This window comes from Manacus vitellinus, unplaced genomic scaffold (assembly GCF_001715985.3).
Source record: "Manacus vitellinus isolate BGI_N305 unplaced genomic scaffold, ASM171598v3 scaffold_65_pilon, whole genome shotgun sequence".
Classification (NCBI taxonomy): domain Eukaryota; kingdom Metazoa; phylum Chordata; class Aves; order Passeriformes; family Pipridae; genus Manacus; species Manacus vitellinus.
The window spans coordinates 1149425-1172482 of NW_021940724.1; the positions used below are offsets into that span (position 1 = coordinate 1149425).

Genomic DNA, 23058 nt, shown 5'->3' on the forward strand with positions numbered 1-23058 from the left:
GAAAGGCTTTTTTAAGTTGTACTTGGTTAAGAATCAAAAAGTGTGGGTGTTATGGACAAGCTTTAAACCGACGTCCATGCTGGAACATTTTGAGAAAGCAAAGGTTGGGTTGAATCTGTTTTTCCCAGATGCCACTGAAAAGAACTTCTCTTACTGTGTTTCAATACATCTTCCTGTCATTCATCAGTTCTAAAGTACTCACTCAGCTGAACTGTTTGATTTTAAGTTATTCTGATGTTTGTGGCTTATTCCAGTGTTTCCAAGGTGAAAGTCTCCACACATTTGGATTTTTCTGAGACTGGTAATTTTGAGCCCACCTGAACCACCCGAAGCTGTGAAACCAAGCCCAGCCAGCCAGAATGGAGAATTTTATCTGAATACCCAACTTTGAGGCCTTGAAAATTATTGGGAGCTGGGAGAAATCTTTTTCTAAATACTTTAAGATTCTCAGACCTTGTGAAACATTCACAGAATTTGGTATGGGGATGGTCAGCTAAAGCAGAAGTCCAAATCACAAGGCCATGCAGTGTTAGGATGTTCTGGAGTCCACCCACATTTCTCTGCTGTATTTTGTCCCCAACCCTACATCTACAGCTTCTTTTTGAAGAGGGAAAACCCCTCATCCTCCACCCTACAGCTCCTCCTTCTAATTCTGCTGGCATTTCCTCCAGCAGCTCCCAGAGCTCGAGCGGATCATTGCAACCCTCGCTCCCGAAACATTCCAGCTGTCTGGTGCAACCATAAGGAGCTCTTGGAAAGCCTTTTCCTGAGCCATTAGCATGGAAGTAATCTCAAGTGACTGGATATATATTGCAGCTAATGGTAGGCCTGGAGCTGGGGGGGGAGCATCCACAAGTCTGGAGAGGAGCCAGGGCTGGATCTGCGCAGGGAAGGAGGAGGAACTCACACTTGTATGGCCACAAACACCCCCTCTCTGAACACAGAGCTCCCCAAAACCTGCACTTCTGTACCAGCTCCTGCATTTATGGAGCCACTCAGGGAAATTAAAGGACTTACTGAGCCATAAAACCCCCTTTAAGAGTGACAAGCAGGAGCACGGGGTGTAAATTGTGGTGCAGCTCTGGGGTCTTGGAGAAAAAGCTGAGGCTTCCTGGCAGTTTTGTCTCCCTGCCTGTGTTTTCCTCCCCCAAAACTGACAGGTCTCATTCTGTGTTTTTGCACCTGTGGTAGGAACAGGCTCCTTCCCTCCCCCTGTGAAAACAGCCTGGCAACACCTTCTTGTGTGAACCTACGGGAGTGCAATGAAATGGGGTTAAACCATCTCCCATGTGCTCCCGGGAGAATCCCAGGCCCTCCTGTTTTAAGGAAATGAGTGATTTTTGTAGCTGGCCTTCACCAATTAAGTATTGCACGGGGAGGGTTCAGAGTTGCTCTGTTGGCTTCACTCTGGGAATTTTCCTGTTGATGATTTTTTGAGTCATGGCAAGAATTTTTTAAAACCTCAGGCTTTAGACCGAGCTGGAAGGAGGATGGTATTTCCAATGAGGGTTGTTTGTTTTTTTTGGTGACTTCTGCAGGGAAAATTTGGTCTCAACTCACCCCTAGTTCTAAAGAAAAGGGCTTTTCTAGCAAGATCTTCTTTTTCACCACTGCACCTGCTTTATTCAGGGTAAAGACATGACTCATATGAGAAAAAAAATCTTCTTTTGAGCTCTTCAAAACATAGGTGAGCCCTAATTAACCACACACCTCCCCTACCTGACAGCCACCTTACCAGAACAAATAAAAACCATTTGATGGCAAGTTTAACACCACAAACAGGACCAAAATATTCCATGGGGAACTCAGTTCTCTTAAAAAATACATGTAGTACATAGGAAACAAAATAAACCATAAGAATTTTAGTTTTTCTTTCTTTTTTTAATTTTCAGAACATGTGAGAGTGCATTTGATATGGTGATATATTCCAGCCTTCTGGCATCATTGATATAGTGTTTTATCAGGAGGGGATTAACTGACATCAGCAAAATAAATCTTTTAAATAGAAAAACTTTGCTTGAATAGATATTTATTAATTATTCAGCATAAAAATATTTTGGAAATGCCATTTTTTAAAGGTTTTCAGTGTTGATTCCCCAGCTGAGACAATCAATACTGGTTTCTCCTGGAATAGAAATTTTATTTTCATTCTCATCTTTTAGGAAACCTTCCTCTTTTCCTGGAAAATAACCACAAAATCTTTTTCCTTCCTTCCTTATTTTCTTTCTCTCTCTTTCTTTCTTTTTTCTTTCTTTTTTCTTTCTTTCTTTCCTTCCTTCTTTCTTTCCTTCCTTCCTTCTTTCTTTCTTCTTTCTTTCCTTCTTTCCTTCTTTCTCTTTTCCTCCTTCCTTTCCTTCATTCCTTTCCTTCCTTTCCTTCCTTTCTTTTCCTTCCTTCTTTTCCTTTTTTCCTCTCCTTCCTTTCTTCCTTTCTTTCTTTTTTAATCTATTTTCTCCTTGTCTATCAATCTCATCACCACAAACCACCCAAAGTTCAGATCTCCAGCCAAACCAAATAATCCTTTCACCTGTCAGGTTTATGAATGTTGTGCTATTTATTTTCTTTTTAAGGTTTCAGTATCTTGTTGACTTTTGGAGTAGGAATAAACCTCTGAGGGCTCTGGTTTTGTTGGTTCATTTGCCTGTTTTTTGGACCTGAGATGGGACTGCTGCAGGGATCTTGTGCTGTAGAGGTTGTGACTATGCCACACAACCCTCTGGGTCCAAGAACTGCTCTGTGATCATCTGTGCTATTAATTTAATAACCTCTATTGGTTCCCTGTGAAGTCAGAGCAAAGCCACCCTCATCGAGGAGGTGGTTCATGGCACCTAAAATTAATATCCTAAAATATAATATCCTAAAATAAATTATCCCGAAATAAAATATCCCCTAAAGGTGCCAGATTGTCTCTCTTTTTATTAAAGGTGGACCTTCTAAAAATTGGCCTTTGGATGGGAATTACACTGATCCTGGTGCCAGACTCAGTGCTGGGAAGTGAGGAAGAGCAGTTTATCCCAATGCCTCGACTTTCCCTGCCAGTCCAACTGCTAGGGAAAGGCGTAGCTGCCAGCCCAGATTCCCACTTGGCAGAGTGGGGAGGACCTCAGACCTCAGACAGGGAATTCCCCTTCCCTCACTGCAGAGAGAGCCTTGCCAAGGCTGGCAGATGGCATCCATGGCATCCTGAACGGGCAGCAGGGAATACCCTTTCAAAGCAGTGTTTGAACCCCTTTCAAGTAACCAGTTGCATGGCAGAGCTTTTGGGCACAGGGAATAATTGGAAGGGCACAATGGAGATAATTATGGGCCAGCCCCAGGATTTCAGTGCTGTTCCAGCATCAAGGAGGCATCTCCTGTGCTGATTCCACCTGGCTCTGGACAAGGGTGATGGAGAAAGACACAGTGATCCCAACCCTGCTAGGGGCTGGTGAGGGCCAGCTGGGGTGCAAACATCATTCTGAGCCAGGATGGTTGGGATAGTTGCTTATCTCATGTTGGGGATCAGAAGCCTCCCACTCCACAAATAATCTGTCCATACTCCCATTCCTGCCCTTCCAATGGCACCCTGAGGGAAAATATTCCCCCAAGGGAAGCTGGAACTCTTTCAGAAATAGGTGTTGGCACAGTCTAATTGCTGTTGCTGTCTCAGTCCCCACTCACCCTCTCCACACCTAATCTGACACCCTGTTCCTGTTCTGTCTTGGCTGGTTTTACAGGTGGATGTTTTCAGTGGAGTTTGTGATGTATGACCTGTTCTCCAGAACACATCAAAAACTCCATGTCCTTTGGACTGGGAATTTAGGATTTAAAGTGACTGGCCGAAGTCACTTATGTCCTTTCCACGTCCTTTATCCCATTTCTTTCCATCATGCCCCTCCCCTGCCTTTCCATGGCTCATGTCTATAAAGTACAGAGCTCAGCTGCACCACCAGAAATCACTTCTCCTACCTAGAAAACATCTTCTGCTCATCTCTGGATGTTTTGCAAGTAGTTAAAAGGGAGGAAATGGGATGTGGAGCAGAATTTTGTATACTCTGAGGCTGGGGGATGTGGGATATATATTTGCAGGGGGTCTGGACTGAGTGAGGCATTCGGAGTAGGTTTGTTCCCTCAGTTGTGCAGTGTTTATGAGTGTCTCTAGTGGTCACAAAAAGACCTGATATTGGCTCTTCTTTCACCTGAGAGGATTCTGGGACCTGGGGGTTCTGATTGACAGGAAGCTGAAGAGGAGCCAGGTGTGCCCAGCTGGCCAAGAGGCTGCTGGGCTGGCTGAGGAAGAGTGTGGCAGCAGGAGCAGGGCAGGGCTTGTGCCCCTGGGCTGGGCGCTGGGGAGGCCACCCCTGGAGTGCTGTGTCCAGCTCTGGGCCCTGAGCTCAGGAAGGCCCTGGAGGGGCTGGAGCAGGGGCAGAGAAGAGCAGCCAGGCTGGGGAAGGGACTGGAGCACAAGTGCTGGGAGGAGAGGCTGAGGGAGCTGGGGGGGCTCAGCCTGGAGAGGAGGAGGCTCAGGGGAGACCTCCTGCAACTCCCTGCCAGGAGACAGCCGGGGGGGTCAGGCTCTGCTTCAGGGAACCAGCAGTAGGACAAGAGGGCACAGCCTTGAGCTGCACCAGGGGAGGTTTAGGATGGGCACCAGTAACAAATTCTTCACAGAGGGAGTGATCAAGCATTGGAATGGGCTGCCCAGGGAGGGGCTGGAGTCCCCGTCCCTGGAGGTGTTTAAGGACAGGCTGGATGTGGCACCAGTGCCATGGGCTGGGTGACAGGGTGGTGTTGGGTCACAGGTTGGACTTGATGATCTCACTGCTCTTTTCTTTGCTTCTGTGATTCTGTGACTTACAGAAGTGGTTTGATTATTCTCCTTGTTGGCTTGCTCACAGATCAACCCAGTGACGGGCCCTCGCGAGGGAGGGACCAAGGTGACGATCCGTGGGGAGAACCTGGGGCTGGAGTTCCGGGACATCGCGTCCCACGTCAAAGTGGCCGGCGTGGAGTGCAAACCTCTGGTGGAAGGGTACATCCCTGCAGAGCAGTAAGTGGGGTGTGTGGCAGACAGTGGGCCACTGCACACCTAATGACAGTCATCCCTGCAGGACCTTCCAAGGAGTCCATTCCACTCAGCTTGGGAGTTGAGGAGTGGAAGCTGCCGTTCCCCACGTGCAGCTCAGGAGCTGATAATCCATTTATTACTGTATTTGGATTGCATGTTTAGATGATTCTCATGACTTATGCCATGAAGTTACCCTCTGTTTTTCACAAAGCAGACACCACAGGGGTGTTTAGTTCCAGTTTGGGCGGCAGCAATCCTGAGATCACTCTGAGCAGGAGTGATCATTAAACCTTACAGCTGCCTCCACCATGCACAGCTGGAGGACAGAGGGACTCACAGGGTCAAACCCCAGCCTAGAATTTCTCAGTATATTTGAGTGAAACTATATAGATTTACACCACCAAAGCGTGTGTCTCACCAAGTACCAACAGCCAAAGGCCACCACTTTCTAAAGCACAACCTAGTCCACAGTCTGGATTCTGGATTAGACAGGATGGGTTAAGTCTACAGTCCATTCCTCAGCACTCTGGGCTCATTTTTTCCAATTCCATCTTACCCACACCATCGAACCACCCCTCAAACTTTGCTTCTGGTTTGTGTTTTCTCCACAGGATAGTGTGTGAGATGGGGGAGGCCAAGCCCAGCCAGCATGCTGGATTTGTGGAAATCTGTGTGGCTGAGTGCAAACCAGAGTTCATGGCCAGATCTTCACAGCTCTATTACTTCATGGTAAGTTCCTGCAAGAAGTTCTCCTTGGTCCTGAAGGTCCTCAGGCCTTGGTCCCCTTTGCTGCATCTACCCATTGTCCTTGATCATACTGAACCTCTGAGCTCTTCACTGCAGTTCTGAGTGCACCAAATTGTTCATTCCATTTCCTTTCGACATCTTGTTCTGAGCAAAAAATAGCTTGTCTAATTAAAGTTTTAACAGTCTAATAATAGTCCAGATTATTAGTCCAGTTACAGTTCCATACGGCCACAGTCCAAATTAGTACAGAAAATTCTCATTAATAGTTAAAAATGCTGTACAGGAAAGAACAAAGGGGGGAAAAAAGAAGGAGGAAAAAAAGAAGAAAATGGAAAAAAACCAGTGTCCTCCAGAAGAAACTTGGGGGTTGCCACTAGTCATTACTTCTGAGTCTTCAGCAGGAGTGTGATGTTCATGGTGGGGTTTCTTCCTCCTCACTCTTGGATTCCCCCAGGGGTTTCTTCATCCCATCCATCCCAGCAACCCTGGGATCAGGACACGTCCAGATTAGGCTGCTGGGGAGCTGTAGGATGTGACTGGGGCTCAGTGCAAGTGGGCAACTGTTTTGGATGCTCCACGATGAAACAGTGGACACCTGCAAGCTCAGACTTCAGTTCAAGCACAAACACATGTTGTACACTTGACTTGGGTTTTTTTTTCTCCTTTCTGATGATGTTCCTTGTCCAAGAGACCTGATTATTCCTCTAAGGCCCCTTGCTGGGGACATGCAAGCGTTGCCTGGCCTTGATCTGTGCAGATCTGTGCGGGCTTGACATGAGAGGGTCTCTTTGTTCCCATCAAAAGCTCTCGACTCCTGCAAGGGAATGGGACTTTTCTGTAATTATTCACATGCCTGAGCATTTTTTTTGATGGTAAAGGGACTTGTAATGAATGCAAATGTCTCAGGTTTCCCCCTCGAGCCATGGGCATTTCTCCGTTCTCCGCGTTTTCCGATGTCACTCAGGTGTTACCGGGGTGGGGTGGAGAAACACCACGGGACAAAGCCCCTGCCAGGCAGACAGAAGGGCTCTTTCCAGGACATTACACTTCAACATGTCACCTTTGCCACTCTTGGAATTACTGTCTGGTTTTGATCATCCGTGTCCATCTGTGACAGCTTTTCCACTGCCAGCATTCCCAGCCGTGCAGGAGCTCGGAGTCAGCAAGGCTTTCACTGCTCAACACCTCGGTAGCTTTGTGTCAGACCAAGAAAAATCCCCCAAAAAACAGAGGGTCTCCAACCTGCCCATCATATTCCCTCTCCTGTGTCCGGTGTTTTCACATCAGGAGCTGTGTTTTTTGGCTTCCTTGGATGCTCCTGCCAGGAGGGCAGAGATGCGGATGCATCTCAACGTGCCTTGGCATCCTTGGCAGCTTGAAGGGAAGGAAGATGTTTGAAAAGTAAGGAAGGGAGATAAATGTGGCTTTCTGACTCACAGTAAATCCTCTGGAAAATTGCTTTTCAAAAGGTTTGAGGCAAAACTTGCCCAAATTTGGCCAATAAGCCTCCCCCTCTCCTGTAAGAATTGGAAGACATCGTGTTTTGAGCTCATCAGAGTATTTAATTTCAGTGTTTTAACAAAGAGGCACCTTCGTTTAGTGGTGCCACAACAGTTCTTCTCCACATTTCTAATGAGAACTTTTAAATTCAAAAGGCTGTTGGTTTGTTTTAAATTTGTCTGTGATCGAAGACTGCACATTGCATTAGAGACTACAATAAGCCAAAAGGGAAACAAAGCTGAAATTAAATTTATGATGATCTAAATGAAATTTTTTTTTTCAAAGTTATTCATTTTCTTGCTGTGATTATTGCCACAGTCTTTCCATTAAAAAAAAAAATAAATTATCTTCACTTTTCAATTCAGGTGCTGACGCAAATTTACCTTTATTCTGGGTTTAGATGAGAATATTGTGTCTCAGTGCAGGTGATGTGGGATACTCTGATTGCATTTCTTCTGGGTCTGCTCCTAAATCCTGGTCCTAGGAGAGCATCTCTTCCATCTTTCTCTTGCTGCTGTGGTTGAATCTATAAGAAGGAAACCCTTGTGTGAGTCACATCTTGCTCCACCCTTGTCCCCAGGAGGAATGAAATGGGAATCAAGGTCTTGACATGCACCATGAGGTCATCAGACACAGCTCTGATGGTGGACAGCCTGTGTGGAGGAGATGCTGGAGGAAAGCATGAGGTTGGGGAGCTGAGGAAAGTTGGCAAAATCCTAGAAAGGTGCAGATTTCCTCTCCAATTTCCCTCATTGTCACTGTCCACTTCAGCCTTTTAGAGAGCCAAAGCTTGCATTCTTCATCACCTTTCACCAGCAAGGAAATGGTGAATAGGCTGGAGGCTGAGCTGTACTGTGAACACGCTTTGCAATATTTATGAAGGCCACTGTGAATAATTAATGGTTTATCACAACTTTGAAAGCTCAGCCACAAAACCATTTGTAAGCTTGGCCCGCGACACAGCAACGCTTTGCCAAGGAGTGTTGCTGGTGAGGATCCTCAAAAGGGCTTGGCTGGCTTATCCACCTCTGAGGAGAGGGCAGGAAACCCATCCAGGGGTGGGACAAGGATTTTGAGTCTTTAACTCAAGTGTTCCTCTGTGGTTTGTGAATCAGATACTATTGCAGTGCTGTTGTGTGGGCTTTGGGCACCAAGTTGGCCATTCCCAGCCTGTCGTTCCAGATGAGGCTTAAGTTGGATATTAGGGAAAGTTTCTTCATGGAAAGGGATGTCAAGGCTGCCCAGGGAAGTGGTGGAACCATTGTCCATGGAAGCATTAAAGAAACACGTGGATGTGGTGCCTAGAGATGTGGTTTAGTGGTGGGGTTGGCAGTGCTGGCTTGACGTTTGGACTCGATGATCTTCGGGGTCGTTTTTACCCTTAATAATTCTGTGATTCTAAGTATAAAAACAGCTTCCAAACCCTCGAGTTTAAACAGGAGAAGTGCCCAGCTCTGACAACAGATCCTTCTACAGAGCTGTGTGTCTGATTTTCATGTTCTGCCCTTCCTCCAAGAGCTGCATTTCAAACAGGAGCAAAATGGAAATCTGGCCGCTGTTTTTCAAAATGATTAACCAGGGTGGGACAGGAACAGAGAAGGCTCTGTGTGTGTGAAAGTGGGAGCTGTGGTGTGTGTCAGGTGGTTTTATAAACATGGATTAATGGTCTCCAGAGCTCAATAAGGTGGTTGCGTGATGTACCTGCTCGTTCAGAGGAGCTGAGAGCTTCAAGCACTTGTGTCATCATTCTTAAAGAGAGGGGGAAAGAAATAATCTTCATTTAAATGCATATAGTAGCTTTTCACTTGGGACTGAATGGAAAGTTTTTCTATTAAAATGCAAATGAAAGAATAAACTGTAACTCCAAATTTTTCCCTGAAAATTGATGTCTCCTCTCTGCATTGTGGTAACAGGGTGATCTGTGCCTTCAGAGTGCAAGTATTTTATCTTGATTCGGGGAAGAAGGGAGGGCAGGAGGGTGAGAAAAAGAGGTTTGAGATTTGGGGCCTCTAAAGGAATTGTGGCCCTTTTTGATATATTAACACAGCACTGTGTTGTGCCTGGAAAAGAAGCTCTGAAAGGCAGCAGAGAAAAGAAAAGGGTGTTCATGTGGGCAGTGCTGGTTTTTGTGGCTGTGGCATTTCAGGGGACACTCAACCTGAGCAAGGCCATGCTGTGTCAGTGCACAACACTCCTGTAGGACTGGGCTGTCTCAGCATCCAAATCTGAGAAGAAGAAGAGAAGGATCAGGGGTCATGTGTGGGCGTGTGGGAGAAGCAAGAAACAAGCTCAGATTCTCTGCTGAAGCACAGCTCTCCTTCATCCCAGGGAAAAATCCTGTGAGTGCAGGGGTAGGTTACAGACATCTCTGTGGAACCCTATAGCAGGTTCTGTTCTCTCCTTGGGGGTGTTCACCTGGAGAAGAGAAGGCTCTGGGGAGACCTTAGAGCCCCTTCCAGTACCTAAAGGGGCTCCATGAGAGCTGGAGAGGGACTTTGGACAAGGAGTCTGGAGTGATAGAACAAGGGGGAATGGCTTTAAAGTGAAGGAGGGCAGGGTTAGATGGGATATTGGGAAAGAATTCTTGGCTGTGAGGATGGTGATGCCCTGGCACAGGTTGCCCAGAGAAGCTGTGGCTGCCCCTGGATCCCTGGAAGTGTCCAAGGCCAGGTTGGATGGGGCTTGGAGCAACCTGGGCTAGTGGAAGGTGTCCCTGCCCATGGCAGGGGGTAGAACTGGATGATCTTTAAGGCCTCTTCCAACCCAACCCAAACCACTCTGTGATTCTGTGATTCTCAGATCAATAGGGTTGAGTGATCTTTTCAATACCAAACCATTTTCCCCCCTTGTGAGCTCCAAATTTTGGAAGTGGACATTCCCCATTAAGATCCAATCAAGCAGTTCAAGACCCGAGTTATCTCGCAGAGCTGGTGTTGCATGACGGCAAAAAGACACCCAAGCTGTGTCAAACAAGCAGTGGAGAAGGGAGATCATGGCTCCAGCTGCTCCAGGCATGGAACTGCCTTTGGAAGCAGAGTATTTCTGAGTGGATACAAGGGCAGGTCTGATTTTGCAGAGGTGAGGAGAACAGACTGGGGTAAGGTGTGAACTCATCCCACCCCACCTGGCATTCAAACGGGATGTCTGTGATAGGACTGGTGTCCTCTATTGGCCAGAAGGCATGGTCATCTTCTGAAATCATGTGCCACATGATTAACTGAAACAAGAGAGGCCAGGTACCTCTGCTCCTCTGCTGTCTTTTCAACACCACCCTTTGCCTTCACAGACTCTGACTCTCTCTGACCTCAAGCCCAAGCGGGGACCAGTGTCGGGTGGCACCCAGGTGACAATCACAGGCAACAACCTCAACGCTGGCAGCAACGTCATCGTGACCTTTGGGAGACAGCCCTGCCTCTTCTACAGGTACAGATGAGTCCTTGCTCCCGTTCCTGCCTGGGTGTGAAAGATGTGAGCAGTTACAGCCAAGGGGCTTCTGCAACCTGTCCCTCAAGTGCCTCCTTTGCCCGTGGCCGTGTCTGTGCAGCAATGGGACTTGTGCATTCTGCACCATGCACAACCTTACTGAGCATGCTTTGGGGAGAGAGAATAGGATTTATTTCATTGTTTTGATTGGTATTTGATGTGCTTTTTCCCGTGGCCTCTTGTCAAATCTCACTACAATTCTCCACGGTCCCGCGCTTTGCTACTTGCGCCGGGAGTACGTCGTTTAAAAGATTCATTTTCGTGTCCCTGCTTTAGGAGAGGTGACAAAGAAAATCTGACAACATCAGTTCTGAGCATTAAACCACCTCCCTTTTATCCCAGAATAGTCCTGTAGTGCTAAGAAATGGATGATTTGCAATGTTTTAGTTCGGGGTTGGCTCCTGTTCAGCTGCAGTTCAGAGAAGCTTAATGTCAGTGTTACCTGCTGAATGTTCCCTGATCCCTGTGAGAATGAGCCTGAATCACATTCCCAGGGGCTCCTGCAGCTCAAAACTACCCAGTGCCACACATTTTGCTGCCAGTGTCGGTGGAGGCTGAAGATGAAGTTGGCACATTTCTCCCAATATGTCCTTGGCAGAGCAAGGGCTCATTCACAGGAGACCTGGGAGCGCTGCCCTGGGGCAATGCCCTTCCCTCTCCTGGCTGTGGGGATCCTCTTTAGCTGCCTGTCATGACTCTGGTGTGATTCAGCATCTCTAATTCGGGAGGCTGAAGTCACAGCTTGTGATTTAAAATGCCAAGTGGGAACCACAGCTACTCAGAGATGCCTATTGAAGAGACTGGAGAATTTTAGGAAGGATTGAACATTGTCTTTCAGGGGAATTTGGGGGGCACACGGAGGTGCAGCCACTGAAGGCGACTTGTACCCCCTTTCTAGGAGTGGAAGATGAGGCTGCGTCACAAATCACAGGACTGGGGAGACTGAGGGTGTTTGGAGCCTGAATTTTTGGCTCACTGTGGAAGGAAAGGTCGGCTGCAAAATTCAGACCTGGAGCTGGTTTTGAGCCCAGCCCAAAAGGAAAAGTTTATGCAGAATCCTCTTTGAGTATAATCATAAAATGCTCCCCACTGTATTAGCACTTTCCAAAGGTCCCAGGCATGCTGCAAAGTGCACTTAAACAAGGCTTACAGTCCTAATGCAAAGTAAACTTTATGATCCCAGGCAGGAAGGCTGAGGTGCAAACACCCCTTTTATGAGCTGCTGCTGCATCTGTCCACAGGCAGGAAGGAAACCCCCATCAAATATTTAATCACAGACAAATACTTCTGTAGACAGGCCTGGCTTGGACTTCCCTTGGGGTTCAGTTTTCACTCTGAGCCCTGAGAAATGATGGCTCTTGTGGTTTTACTTAAACTAGTGAAAAAGCAACACAATGTCACTTCCTCAGATAAACAGTTCACACCATATTCCTGGAGCAGTGACTTTCACCACTTCACAGTGCACAGCTTTAGGTCACAGGACACAAGAATGAGTAGTTGAGCTCTTTTTGACACCATTTGTTTTGCTGTTGGTTTATATTTACTTGCTTCTTCTCCCAGGAGATCCACCAAGCACATTGTCTGTAACACCACTGCCTCCTATGAGGGCTTTGAGAAGGTGAAGGTGTCTGTGAGAGTGGACAAGGCCAAGATACATCAGGAGCTGCACTATGAATATGTGGAGGATCCAACCATCCTGAGGATCGAGCCTGAGTGGAGCATCTTCAGGTGAGCATCCCGTGGGAACCCCCTGCCACCCCCCATGGTTTCCAATGCAGCACTGCCGTGATAATATTGGTCCTTGGTGCAGAAAACTGCTTTCCAAGAGTTCTGTTCACTAAGAATTTGTGTAGAGCTGCTCCCCAGAGCCCAAACAATGAGGGCTGGTGACTTTGCCTCCTGAGAAGACAAGAAGTCCAGCAGTGCACTGTGTGTGGTAGTAACACCTTGGCTGCTCAGTGGGTACCCTGGGGCAAAATTTCCACAGGTCCCAGTGAGGGATGAGCAGGATAAGGGTCTTTTGTCAAAACAAACTCTGCATAGTCCAAACTAAATGATCCTGCACCCTACCTTCACTATCAGAACAAAACTTCTTGGTTTAATGCACCAAAATCCAGCTGCTAATACTCAGCAGAATCCTTGGAGACTCCATATGGGTGCAGCAGGTCTCCAACTTAGAGCTGAAGTTTTCTCCCTCTTTTCTGCAGCTCAGGGTCTATCTCCAGCACCAGGATGTTCCCTGAGTGAAGTTTACAGACTACTGGGGTTTGTTAAGCTACACAGTTGTATCCCTAAAAGCTGCAATTCCTGGTGCTTGTTGTCATGTCTGTGTTTCAGGCCCCCTTGGGATGAACCCACAGCTTTGCATGGCAGCAGGAGCAGTCACTGATCCCTTAAACCCAGGCTTAAACATCATAACTGGGCTTAGAGAAGTGAATCTCCCTTGGGTTTGAAAGCAAGAATTCCTACTTTTCCCACAGCATCCATGGACTTGCAATTCCTACATTTCCCTCAGCCTCCATGGGTTTGCAATTCCTACATTTCCCTCAGCCTCCATGGGTTTGCAATTCCTACATTTCCCTCAGCCTCCATGGGTTTGCAATTCCTACATTTCCCTCAGCCTTCATGGATTTGCAATTCCTACATTTCCCTCAGCCTTCATGGATTTGATGCCTTAGGACTAAGCATTGCAGGTGTGGCCATCACACCTGAAAGCCCCAGGGCTCTGTCCTGAGATGAAACACAAAAGGAATCCTGTTCCCTGCCCTCTCCAACAGCTTCCTCCTCGTTAGGGATCCCTTTTTCTCCTCACCCCACTGATGCTGCTTTGGTGAATTCAGAGGGTTCACACAAATGTGCCTTCCATTTGCCCTGGGTGTGGAAGGCATCAAAGTGATACCCAAACACTCTCAGAAGCCTGCAGGAATGGCCTCAGGAAAGGAGAAATTGGTCACTAAATGCACTGATATTGCCTTGAAAAGATACAAAATAAGGAATCTCAGTCTCCCCTCATTCACAGCTCTCTGCTCCCCCGTCAAACTGGACTGATTGGAGTATCTGGGGATTAGGAGCAGGGCTTGTAAATCCCCCCCCAGTTCAGCTCCCATTCCAAAGATGTTTTCACAAATCAATTAGTGCCTTTAATTACCGTGAGGGACTTCACTGATTTAGCCAGATTGAGTCTTTACACGTTGGGCTTGAAGGTTTAGTGTTGGGATTTTCCTTTTGGGGTTTTTATTTTCAGGCAGAGTCCAGGTTATCAGTGAAATAAGAAATCATTTTACTCCTTTCCTTATTAAAGTGAGTTCAGTGCTGCTTAAAAGGTGTAAGATTTACACTTAGGGGAGTGAATTTCCTAATATCCCCAGGAAAGCTTCAGCATGGGGACCTTCCTCAGTCTGGCCTCAGGTCTGGGAGTTGAGAGGTTCAGAAGCTGTTTGATCCTTGTTTTCTCTGCTGAAAATGCCAGTAAGGCATGAAGAAGCAGCCAAGAAGGTGTTTCAGGTGCTTTGGCAAAGCTTTGCCCAGACTGGAGGGACTCTGTGTCCTGATGAACTGGATCTCCCATCCCAACTCCCAGGATAAAGGAAATTAGGATGAGTTGCTTGTTTAGGGGGCACCAGCTTATTTGTGGGGTGTGTAGCTGCCAGGATGGATGACTGGGATTCCACTTGTCTCTTCATTCGTGGAATCATAGAGTCATTAATATTGGAAAAGATTTCTAAGATCTTTGAGTCCAATCATTAATATTTAGTGTTCACCACTAAACCATATTCCCAAATGACACACCCACACATCTTGCAAACACTTCCAGGGATGATTTGAACACTTCCAGGGAGGAAACACCTTCAGGCACAACCTCTACCCTTTGCTTTCTTCAGTGCCTGAAATCAGAAAGGATCTATTGAGCAATGACAGGAGCCTCATTTTAACCAGACCTACCCAATCTCATCCTCTTTCTTGTGCACTTTTCAGTCATTCCAAAGGTGCATAACCTTGGAGGAGGGCGCAGAGGGAAAAATGGAATATCCAGGATGTTCAGGGTGTCAGGGACAGTTCTAAGCCCTGTAACTGTGGAGCTCCATCCAGCAGGTCGTGATGGGGACGAGCATTAGTGTGAGCACAGCACACAGAGCTGGATGAAAGCACAGCCAACTCCAGCCCCGAGAGTGGAGCAAGAACTAAGTTAGACAAGACATTTGGATGTGGAGGCTGTTGCTCAGTATATTTGTTATGTGGAATGATTCATTACAGCAAATCCACTGTGCTCCTCTGATCCATCACTCCCGGCTGTGGGGCTGAGCTGTTCTGAGGGACAGATGATTGCTACTAAACCAGCTTTGCAAAATCAGTGATTGCTTGTACCAAGCCTGACTTAAAACCTTTTCAAGAGACATTTTCCGAGACGATAAAGAAAAGATTACTGCTGATTTACTCCTATAGCCAAAAAAACAAGGAGTCACACCGGGCTGGCAGGTAAACAGAATTTTATGAGGCTCCATTAATACTTTTGATCTGGGTTTCTTTTGAGTTACGTCCAGCAATTACCTGAGTCTGCAGACAGAAAATTACACCCAGGGCTTTGGAGGCAATAAAGAGTTAAACTCAAAAAGCTTTTGGCACCTCTGTCATTTTGCTGGGCAGCACCAGGTCTCCAGGCTCTGATCTGACCTGGTCAAGAGGTGGCTTTGACTGGACATTCAGCTGCAGGCACAAAAGTGGCTGGTGGTTTTCAGGGCAAGGAACAGTTTTATTTACTTCATTTTCAGGCCAGAGTGGGTTTCGAGGTGATTTTGTGTCTTCATCACCTCTTTTTTTTCCCTTCTCTCTGCTCCTGTGCTGTGGCTGTGTTTAATACCTGTGGTCTGAGCCTGCAAGCTCAGTTTCCAAACCAAACAGAGAATTTTTAACACTTGGGTTTAAAACTGTGTGCACAGACTTGGTTGATTAAATAAAGGGATTTTATTTATCACGTGTCTCTGTGTATGTGCACACATTGGGTAGGTCTGGAACGTGTAAAACTTTTAGCTGAGTAAAGATTCAAAATCCCTTCTAGTTTGAATCAGCAAAGGTTAATAATGGCGATGATAATAATGGCGATGATAATAATATAATAATAGTAATTATTGTTGTAAAGGCTCACAGCCAAAAATGCAGAAGAACCAGGATAGTGGAGAAAGAACAAAGTAATCAATAAACTTTGCTTATGGTTTTAGGTGGGCAAGTTCTCCCTGATATTTCTCTGGGGGTTATCAGGAATATTTACTGTGAATTTTGGGGAGAGGGTATTTCTTCTGTAAGGCAGAGAGGGGAAAGTCTCTTGTAAGTAGGTGTATGACTTCAGAAAAGATTTCAAGAAAGCTCACCCATCCAAACAGATCTCATAGATATGGTAAAACGTGGGTTTGCTCCATAAAATTTCCCATTAGGAATTTCCCATCAGAGCTGACATTTTCAGAGAGCAAGAATTTGAGATAGTCTGCAAAACTCAAATGTTGTCCTAAACATGGGCCAGTCCAGACATTACTTGAATGAAAGAGCATGAAGAACCTCTCAGAGAAGGTCCACAGGAGCAGCTGCTGAAGGATATGATTGTGCCAGTTCTTTTGGGATAAACCAAAACTCTTTGGTTTATCCATGTGGGTGCAGCTGGAGGGGCTGAAGCTCAGTCCCAACTATCTGTGCCCAGCTCACCAAAACCTAAGAGCTCTTCTGTGAGCAGAGAGGTCTGTTTGCATTCATTCCTGCCTCCCCATCTGATTATTAATGGAAGATAAATGAGGAACATGGAAAACAAAGGTCGGGAATGGGGGAGATCTGTTGGCTCCTTCCTCACAGCGTGTTTATTCTCTGGTGTTTCCTCGTTCATAATGCAGGTGTTCCACCTTTCCTGTATCTGTAGGTTTACCTGGAGGCAGGAAAGGGACTCTGAGCTTTCTTTTCACAATCCCCTCGATTTCTCCCATTCTCAGAAGGAAATAAATTGCATCCTGGACAGTTTCCAAGGGGAGTTATAGAGGCAGGTGCTGAATCTGATGAGAGCACTCCTCACCCTGGGAAGCCCTCAGAGATGGGCCTGTCTGCTGAGGACATTTCCTCATCCTGTCCTGGCTGTGGGAGCCCTGACAGCTGCAGCTTTTGCTTTCTTGGATAACTCTTCCCCTTCCAGGCCTTGCATGGTGTTGCCCCCACCACATGGAGCAAAGGGAGAGCTCACCCTGGTAGAGCAAGGCTGCTCCAATCTGGGATGGCCAAAGCTGCCTGTGGTGAACCCTTCCCCTTAACATGGGGTTCAAAGCCAACCCTACTGAAGCCTGGGAATGGTCCTTTGCAGTTTCCTTCCTCCCTCCCCCCTGCTCCCTGAAGTCCCACAATCAGCAGCAGCACTGGCTGCAGCTGGAAGAGGCAGGGAAAGGAGAGAAGGGTGTTTCTGAAAGCTCTTTCCTTCTGGTGACAGTGATTGCAGGGAATGAACTCCATTTGCATCTCCCCATCTCATCTGGGCTGAGAGAGCTGTTAGAAAATGGACAAAATCTCCCAGAGACTTGTAGGTTGTGATTTGGATGGATTGGCTTTCTCAGGAAACTGGTCTTTGAGCAAAGGGATGCAGCAAGAGGAAATCTCTGTGCTGTCATATGTTGGATCCAACACACATGGCAGAGCTGATCTGCCTGGGTCACCAAGGCAAAACCTTCTGCACACCAAGGCTGAAGACTTTGGCTTGGTTTTTTGTAGATGCTGCAGGACTGGGCTCCTCAGCAGCACCAAAAATTGTTCAGTGAGGTGGCATTTTCTTGTTCAGGGTGAAGTTTTATGGCAGGTTTAATAGGCAAGATGGGACTACAGACCTCAACCAGGTAGCATTGAATCCTCAAGAGCTGCTTGCATGGGACAGTATCTATAAGGGCTTTTTGGGTTGGGCACTAAACAGGCTCCCCAGGGAAATGGTCATGGTCTCAAGGCTGCCAGAGCTCAAGGAGCATTTGGACAATGCTCTCAGACACGTGGTGGGATTTTTGGAGTGTCCTGGGCAGGGCCAGGAACTGGACTTTGATGATCCTTGTGGTTTATTTCCAACTCAGGGTATTCTGGGACTGATTGAAGCAATACAGGAGATAAAGCCCATGGACCCTTCTGAGGAGCCCCTGTTAAATCTCCACCTTTCCTCCCATTATCAACTCTTGTGATTGCTGAGTCCTGGCAATGAAAAACATCCAGATTCTGCCTGATGTGACAGCTTTAGCAAACATGTGGTTTTAGTTATTTCTCTCCTTATGAATAAATTAAAAATCATTTTTTTGTTTTGTTCTTCCTTCCCTCCCCGTGGCACTGCGAGATGTGGTCACATACTTTGCAACCAGCATTTAGAAACACAGATCACACATTTTCGGTGGGATCAGTCCTGATATCTACTGGCTGGGTTCTTTATTTTCTTCCCTTTCTTCTCTAGTGGCAACACACCCATTGCAGTGTGGGGAACTCACCTGGATCTCATCCAGAACCCTCAGATCCGGGCGAAGCACGGTGGGAAGGAGCACGTCAATGTGAGTGTGGCTGCTGGGCTGGGGAGGGGACATGGCCATGGTGGTGTTAGGGGCTGGCTAACAGCTCTGCAGCTTGGAATTGCATCCCAAAAAGAGGGCATGACTTGCTTCCAGAACATTACCTCGTCCCTGAAGGAGTATAGGACCAAAGAGGGGAATGAGAGGGGTGTAATGAAGTTCCTGGTCTCTTCTAAACCTGTTTCTTCTGTTGGCTCAAGGACATCTGTCCTCTCTCTTGTCACATGTATAACCTGTGTTATTTATGTGCATAAGAAGGCCCAAATTCAGGTTATAAACTGAGCATGTTTGGGTCAGAATAACACTCTTTGGTACTACTGTGTCCACTCCATGGGCTATTTGGGATCCTGCAAGAGATTATCCAAGTTTAGCCAGTTAGATTTACAACCTAATTCAACTCTCAGTGAGGAATCAGTGAGGAATCAGAAGAAGCTCTGAGGAGACCAGCAGAGTCAGGGTCTAGGAGATAATTCACTCAGAAGGAGCCACTTGCCAGTAGCTGCTGAGCAGCTCCAGGTAGAGCTGTAAAAGGTGTGAGTTTGGCACCTCTAATTAGGAGATTCTGGAATAGGCAACACCTGGTGGTATCTACAGTAGGCTGGAGGATGGGGCCACACAACAGCATCTGAAAAAGTGTTGGCTGTGTATGGGCACTTTCTGAGACCAAATGTGGAAGACCCTCCCAAAAGAAGAGGCTCTAAAAATAATTGGGTTGAGGGCGGAAAGTCCAGATCCTTTGCATTTCTCAAGTGTTCAGATTAATCCATGAGCTTCCCACCCAAGGTTCTCAAAGCACTTCTCAGACAACAAATGATCTGCTGCCACATGAACAGCAGCAAAACTGTGGTAGATCCAAAAAGAAAATGCAGGAATATATGGGGCAGATTCGTTTGCATCTGCAGTGTGGAGGTTGAGACATCTGAATTTTGGTCTTATCCCAGCTCTGTCATGAACTAATATCTCCTTTCATAAAGCCAAACCCAAAGGAGTTTTGTTGCCTCTCATGCCCCACCAGATTCAGGATATACCTGTTGAGGTTGGGTTCTGGGTCTGATGTGAATCTTGACAGAGAGTCTCCCATGGACTCTGGGAGAATCCTGCTCCAGCTGACCATGGATATTCATGGGTGTGTTTTGGCAATGCCTTGTATATCCTGGTACACCACAGCCAAACCCTTCTCAGCTTTTCTGCAGGATTAGAAGCCTGTAGGACTTCTTCTCCCAGGAGACTCCAGCTCTTGCCTGACACGCTGGTCTCAAACAACCCTGTGCTGTGCAGATGATGAAGCCAATCCATCACCTCCCACATGCTCATGTAGAACTCAGTTTTGTGCTGGGAAGTTCTCCAGTGCCTTTTGTTCCTCGGGAGAGCTGTTACAGCCCAGAACATCTGACTGACCTCACAATATGGAACTGGCTGGTCCAAGTCACTTCTCTCTCTGCTGATTTGAACCAAAGACCTTTTAGCCCTTGGGCAATTCCAGCTGGAATAATGAGTGTGCTCTCAGTGCTGGAGGTATCACACTGGTTAGGAGAAGATTCTCATGTCGAGAATCCACAAAGATCCCACAGATCCTGTTTCCCCACAGATCCTGTTGGTTCCTGGTGAGACCAGGATGCATTATGGTAGCAACTATGATGAGGAAAAATGAAGGCTCAAGTCCTAAAGGACAACCAGGCACCTAATTCCTAGGCCTTTAGTTAGGGTAAAACACCTGTCACAATCTGTTGCTCATTTCTCAAATACACACAAAAAAAGGAAATTTTTGGCAGGGCTGGAACCAAACTTCAGGGTCTCCTACCCTTATCTCTTCCCCTCTCCAGCTTCCTGGGATTCATTTCAGGTAACCTGATGTTCAAACTGGAATCTTGAGCACAACAGACACTTTTGGAGTGATGCCCAGAGATCTAATTGTGGTGTGACAGAGAGACTTTGACTAGTCGGTGCTGTACAAAAAAAAAAAAAAAAAAAAAGGAAGAAATTCGTATTTCCAGAAGGAAATGAAGTTAGGGAAAGATGCTGACACTGGCAACCCCAGAAGCTGAGCTCCCTCAAGAGGCACAGGATGCCCAATTGAAGGGCAAACTGCTCCACACACCTACCCCAGCAGTGTTCCTAATCCCTTCCCAGCCTTGATTTCATGATGAGGAACATTTTGAAGCAGTGGAGCACAATAATAACCAAAATCAGTCCACACAATAACCAGAAAGTTCTGCTCCTCCCTGTCCCCCAGCAGTGGGTAGGGTAGCATCTGAGTGGCATCTGCCCACCAGGAGGGACGTTTTCCACAAACACTGCTCATGTTGGGTTTCTTTCCCCAGAACTGTGAGGTGCAGAACAGCACAGAGATGACCTGCCAGGCCCCAGCCCTGGCTGTGGACCCCAATCACCAGTCGGAGCTCGCCGAGCGCCCAGAGGAGTTTGGCTTCATCCTTGACAACGTGCAGTCCCTGCTGATCCTCAACAAAACCAACTTCACCTACTACCCCAACCCCATCTTCGAGGTTTTCAACCCCTCGGGGATCCTGGAGCTGAAGCCAGGAAGTCCCATCATCCTGAAGGTGAGATGGGGACCAAGGCCTGGATGGGGAAGGACAAACACACGTGGCCTGTTGCCTCTCTGTGCCTGCCAGCACCCTACAAACCATGGTGGCATCCCAAAAACTTCCTCCGTTCCTTGCCCCTACCACACTGCATCATATCAGCCACAATCTGCAAGCACCAACCACTGCTAATACCCATAACCAAGAAATATTAACTCCTGCTGGAACTATCCATGTGCAGCCCAAATTGGTACCAACTGCTGCTCACCAGAGAGCAGTTTTTATGATTGCAACAGGGCTGACAATTAAATACCCAACTCTATTTCTTTTTTGGGGTTGCAAGACCTTCCTCTCACCCCTGTTTAAACCCAGGCCAGCCCTTTGTCATCTCTATAATCTGCACAGCAATACAGAGGAGGGATTTTATGATGGAACATTTCTGTATCAGCTCTTTTACGTGGTGCATATGCCAAGAGATGATTGTGCTTCTTACACGTTTGGAGGGGGGTCTGTCTTCCTTGCCTGACTATGTTTAGTGAGTACTTGATTGTGCAAGACTTAGATGCAACATTTCTAATTCAGTTCCAGAGAGAAGGGAGCAGGACAGGCTGTTGTGCCTGATTTGAGTCTTTAGCCATTCATGTTGACTTCCTAATTTGGCTTTTCCTCTCTGTGTCAGCAAATGGTGAACTACAAATGTCATAACAATCACAGAATGGTTTGGGTTGGAAGGGACCTTAAAGATCATCTTGTTCCACCCCCTGCCATGGGCAGTGACACCTTCCACTATCCCAGGTTGCTCCAAGCTCCGTCCAACCTGGCCTTGGATACTTCCAGGGATGGGGCAGCCACAGCTATGAAGTGCAATGTCAAAACTTGTGTCCTAGGAATGAACTACAGGGGGAAAGAAAACTCTTTGCTGGTGTTTATTTGATTTTGTGGGGTGATATTCCTTTCTGTCCAGGGCAAGAACCTGATCCCACCAGTGGCAGGAGGGAATGCCAAGCTGAACTACACCGTTCTGGTCGGGGAGAAACCCTGTGCAGTGACTGTGTCAGATGTGCAGCTGCTCTGTGAGTCCCCAAACCTCATTGGAAGGCACAAGGTGATGGTAAGTGGTGCTTGAGCCTCAGCCTCTACTCCCTGGGTGGCTTGGGAGGGCACAGCAATGCTGGAGAGCTGGGAGGGATCTCTGAGGAGTTTTCATCACTATTTGCCTCCCCAGAAACATCAAGGTCCTTTTTTGATCTAATATCCCCTTCAAGTGTAACTCGGAGAAGTAGAAGAGTAGAGGAGTGACCCAGGGATCTTTGTGGACAGGAACCTTTCATAAACAAAAACCTTTAGGAAAGTTTGCCCCTCTTCTGTTTTCTCATGAACTATGATGCTCATGTGAGATCATACATGTAACATGTTCCTACATGACATACTTTGTTAAATTCAGCACATTCCCCACCAATTACTGACATGCTGGTGGCTAAATTGCCTTAATGTGGGAAAGAAAAAAAAATGCAGGATATGGATGACAGTGTGACTGGACTTTGAAGTTTTGACATCTATAAAACTTAGTTTACTCCTGCACATCCTTCCTGGAACCTGTGAAGAATGGACCTAGTGATTACATCAGAGGGAGCTCCTCCTCCTCTCACAACTGGTTTATTTACTCCTTCTTTACTTTGCTCTCAGTGATTTGCATTCCTTGATGCTGTTGCTTGATAAACAGCACATTAGCAAACTCACTGGAGCTGGACCAGGCTGTGGGTAGAAACAACAAAAGCTGACAAGTGACATCAGTGTTACTTATCCCTCATGAATGACTTTTTTTCCACCTCTCTGTTGCCCTCCCAAAGCTGCACCTGTGACATATTTATTTATTTCAGTGCAATGAGACCCATAGATGATGGAGATACACTGTATGGCTCTTCAGTAGTAGAGGTTTTTGGGAACTTTCAGTTTATGATGATCATTTTGGGTCTTGTGCTGCTGGGAGACCTCACACTGGCTACTTCACTTCTCTGTGCCAAAGTTTGTCATCTGGAAAATAGAGGGAATAATCCTTTCCAGCCATGCAAATATCCCATGACTCTGGTTTCATTGCAAAGCACATCAAGACGCTCCAAGAAGAGCAATAATGAAGTGAGAGATTTTCTCTGTGTGAACACCAAAGCTTTGGAAC

General features: G+C 46.8%; 1 protein-coding gene across 1 annotated transcript in view; it reads left to right on the top strand.

Annotated features, from left to right (window-relative positions):
• LOC103760116 (plexin-A4) overlaps window positions 1–23058 on the top strand; it is a 225462-nt gene that overhangs the window by 152662 nt on the left and 49742 nt on the right. The window contains exons 10-16 of the mRNA XM_018083606.2: window positions 4878–5029; window positions 5659–5776; window positions 10581–10717; window positions 12338–12505; window positions 18228–18321; window positions 20661–20900; window positions 21847–21993. Of these exons, the coding sequence (XP_017939095.1) occupies window positions 4878–5029; window positions 5659–5776; window positions 10581–10717; window positions 12338–12505; window positions 18228–18321; window positions 20661–20900; window positions 21847–21993 (1056 nt within the window). The remainder of the gene's footprint in view (window positions 1–4877; window positions 5030–5658; window positions 5777–10580; window positions 10718–12337; window positions 12506–18227; window positions 18322–20660; window positions 20901–21846; window positions 21994–23058) is intronic.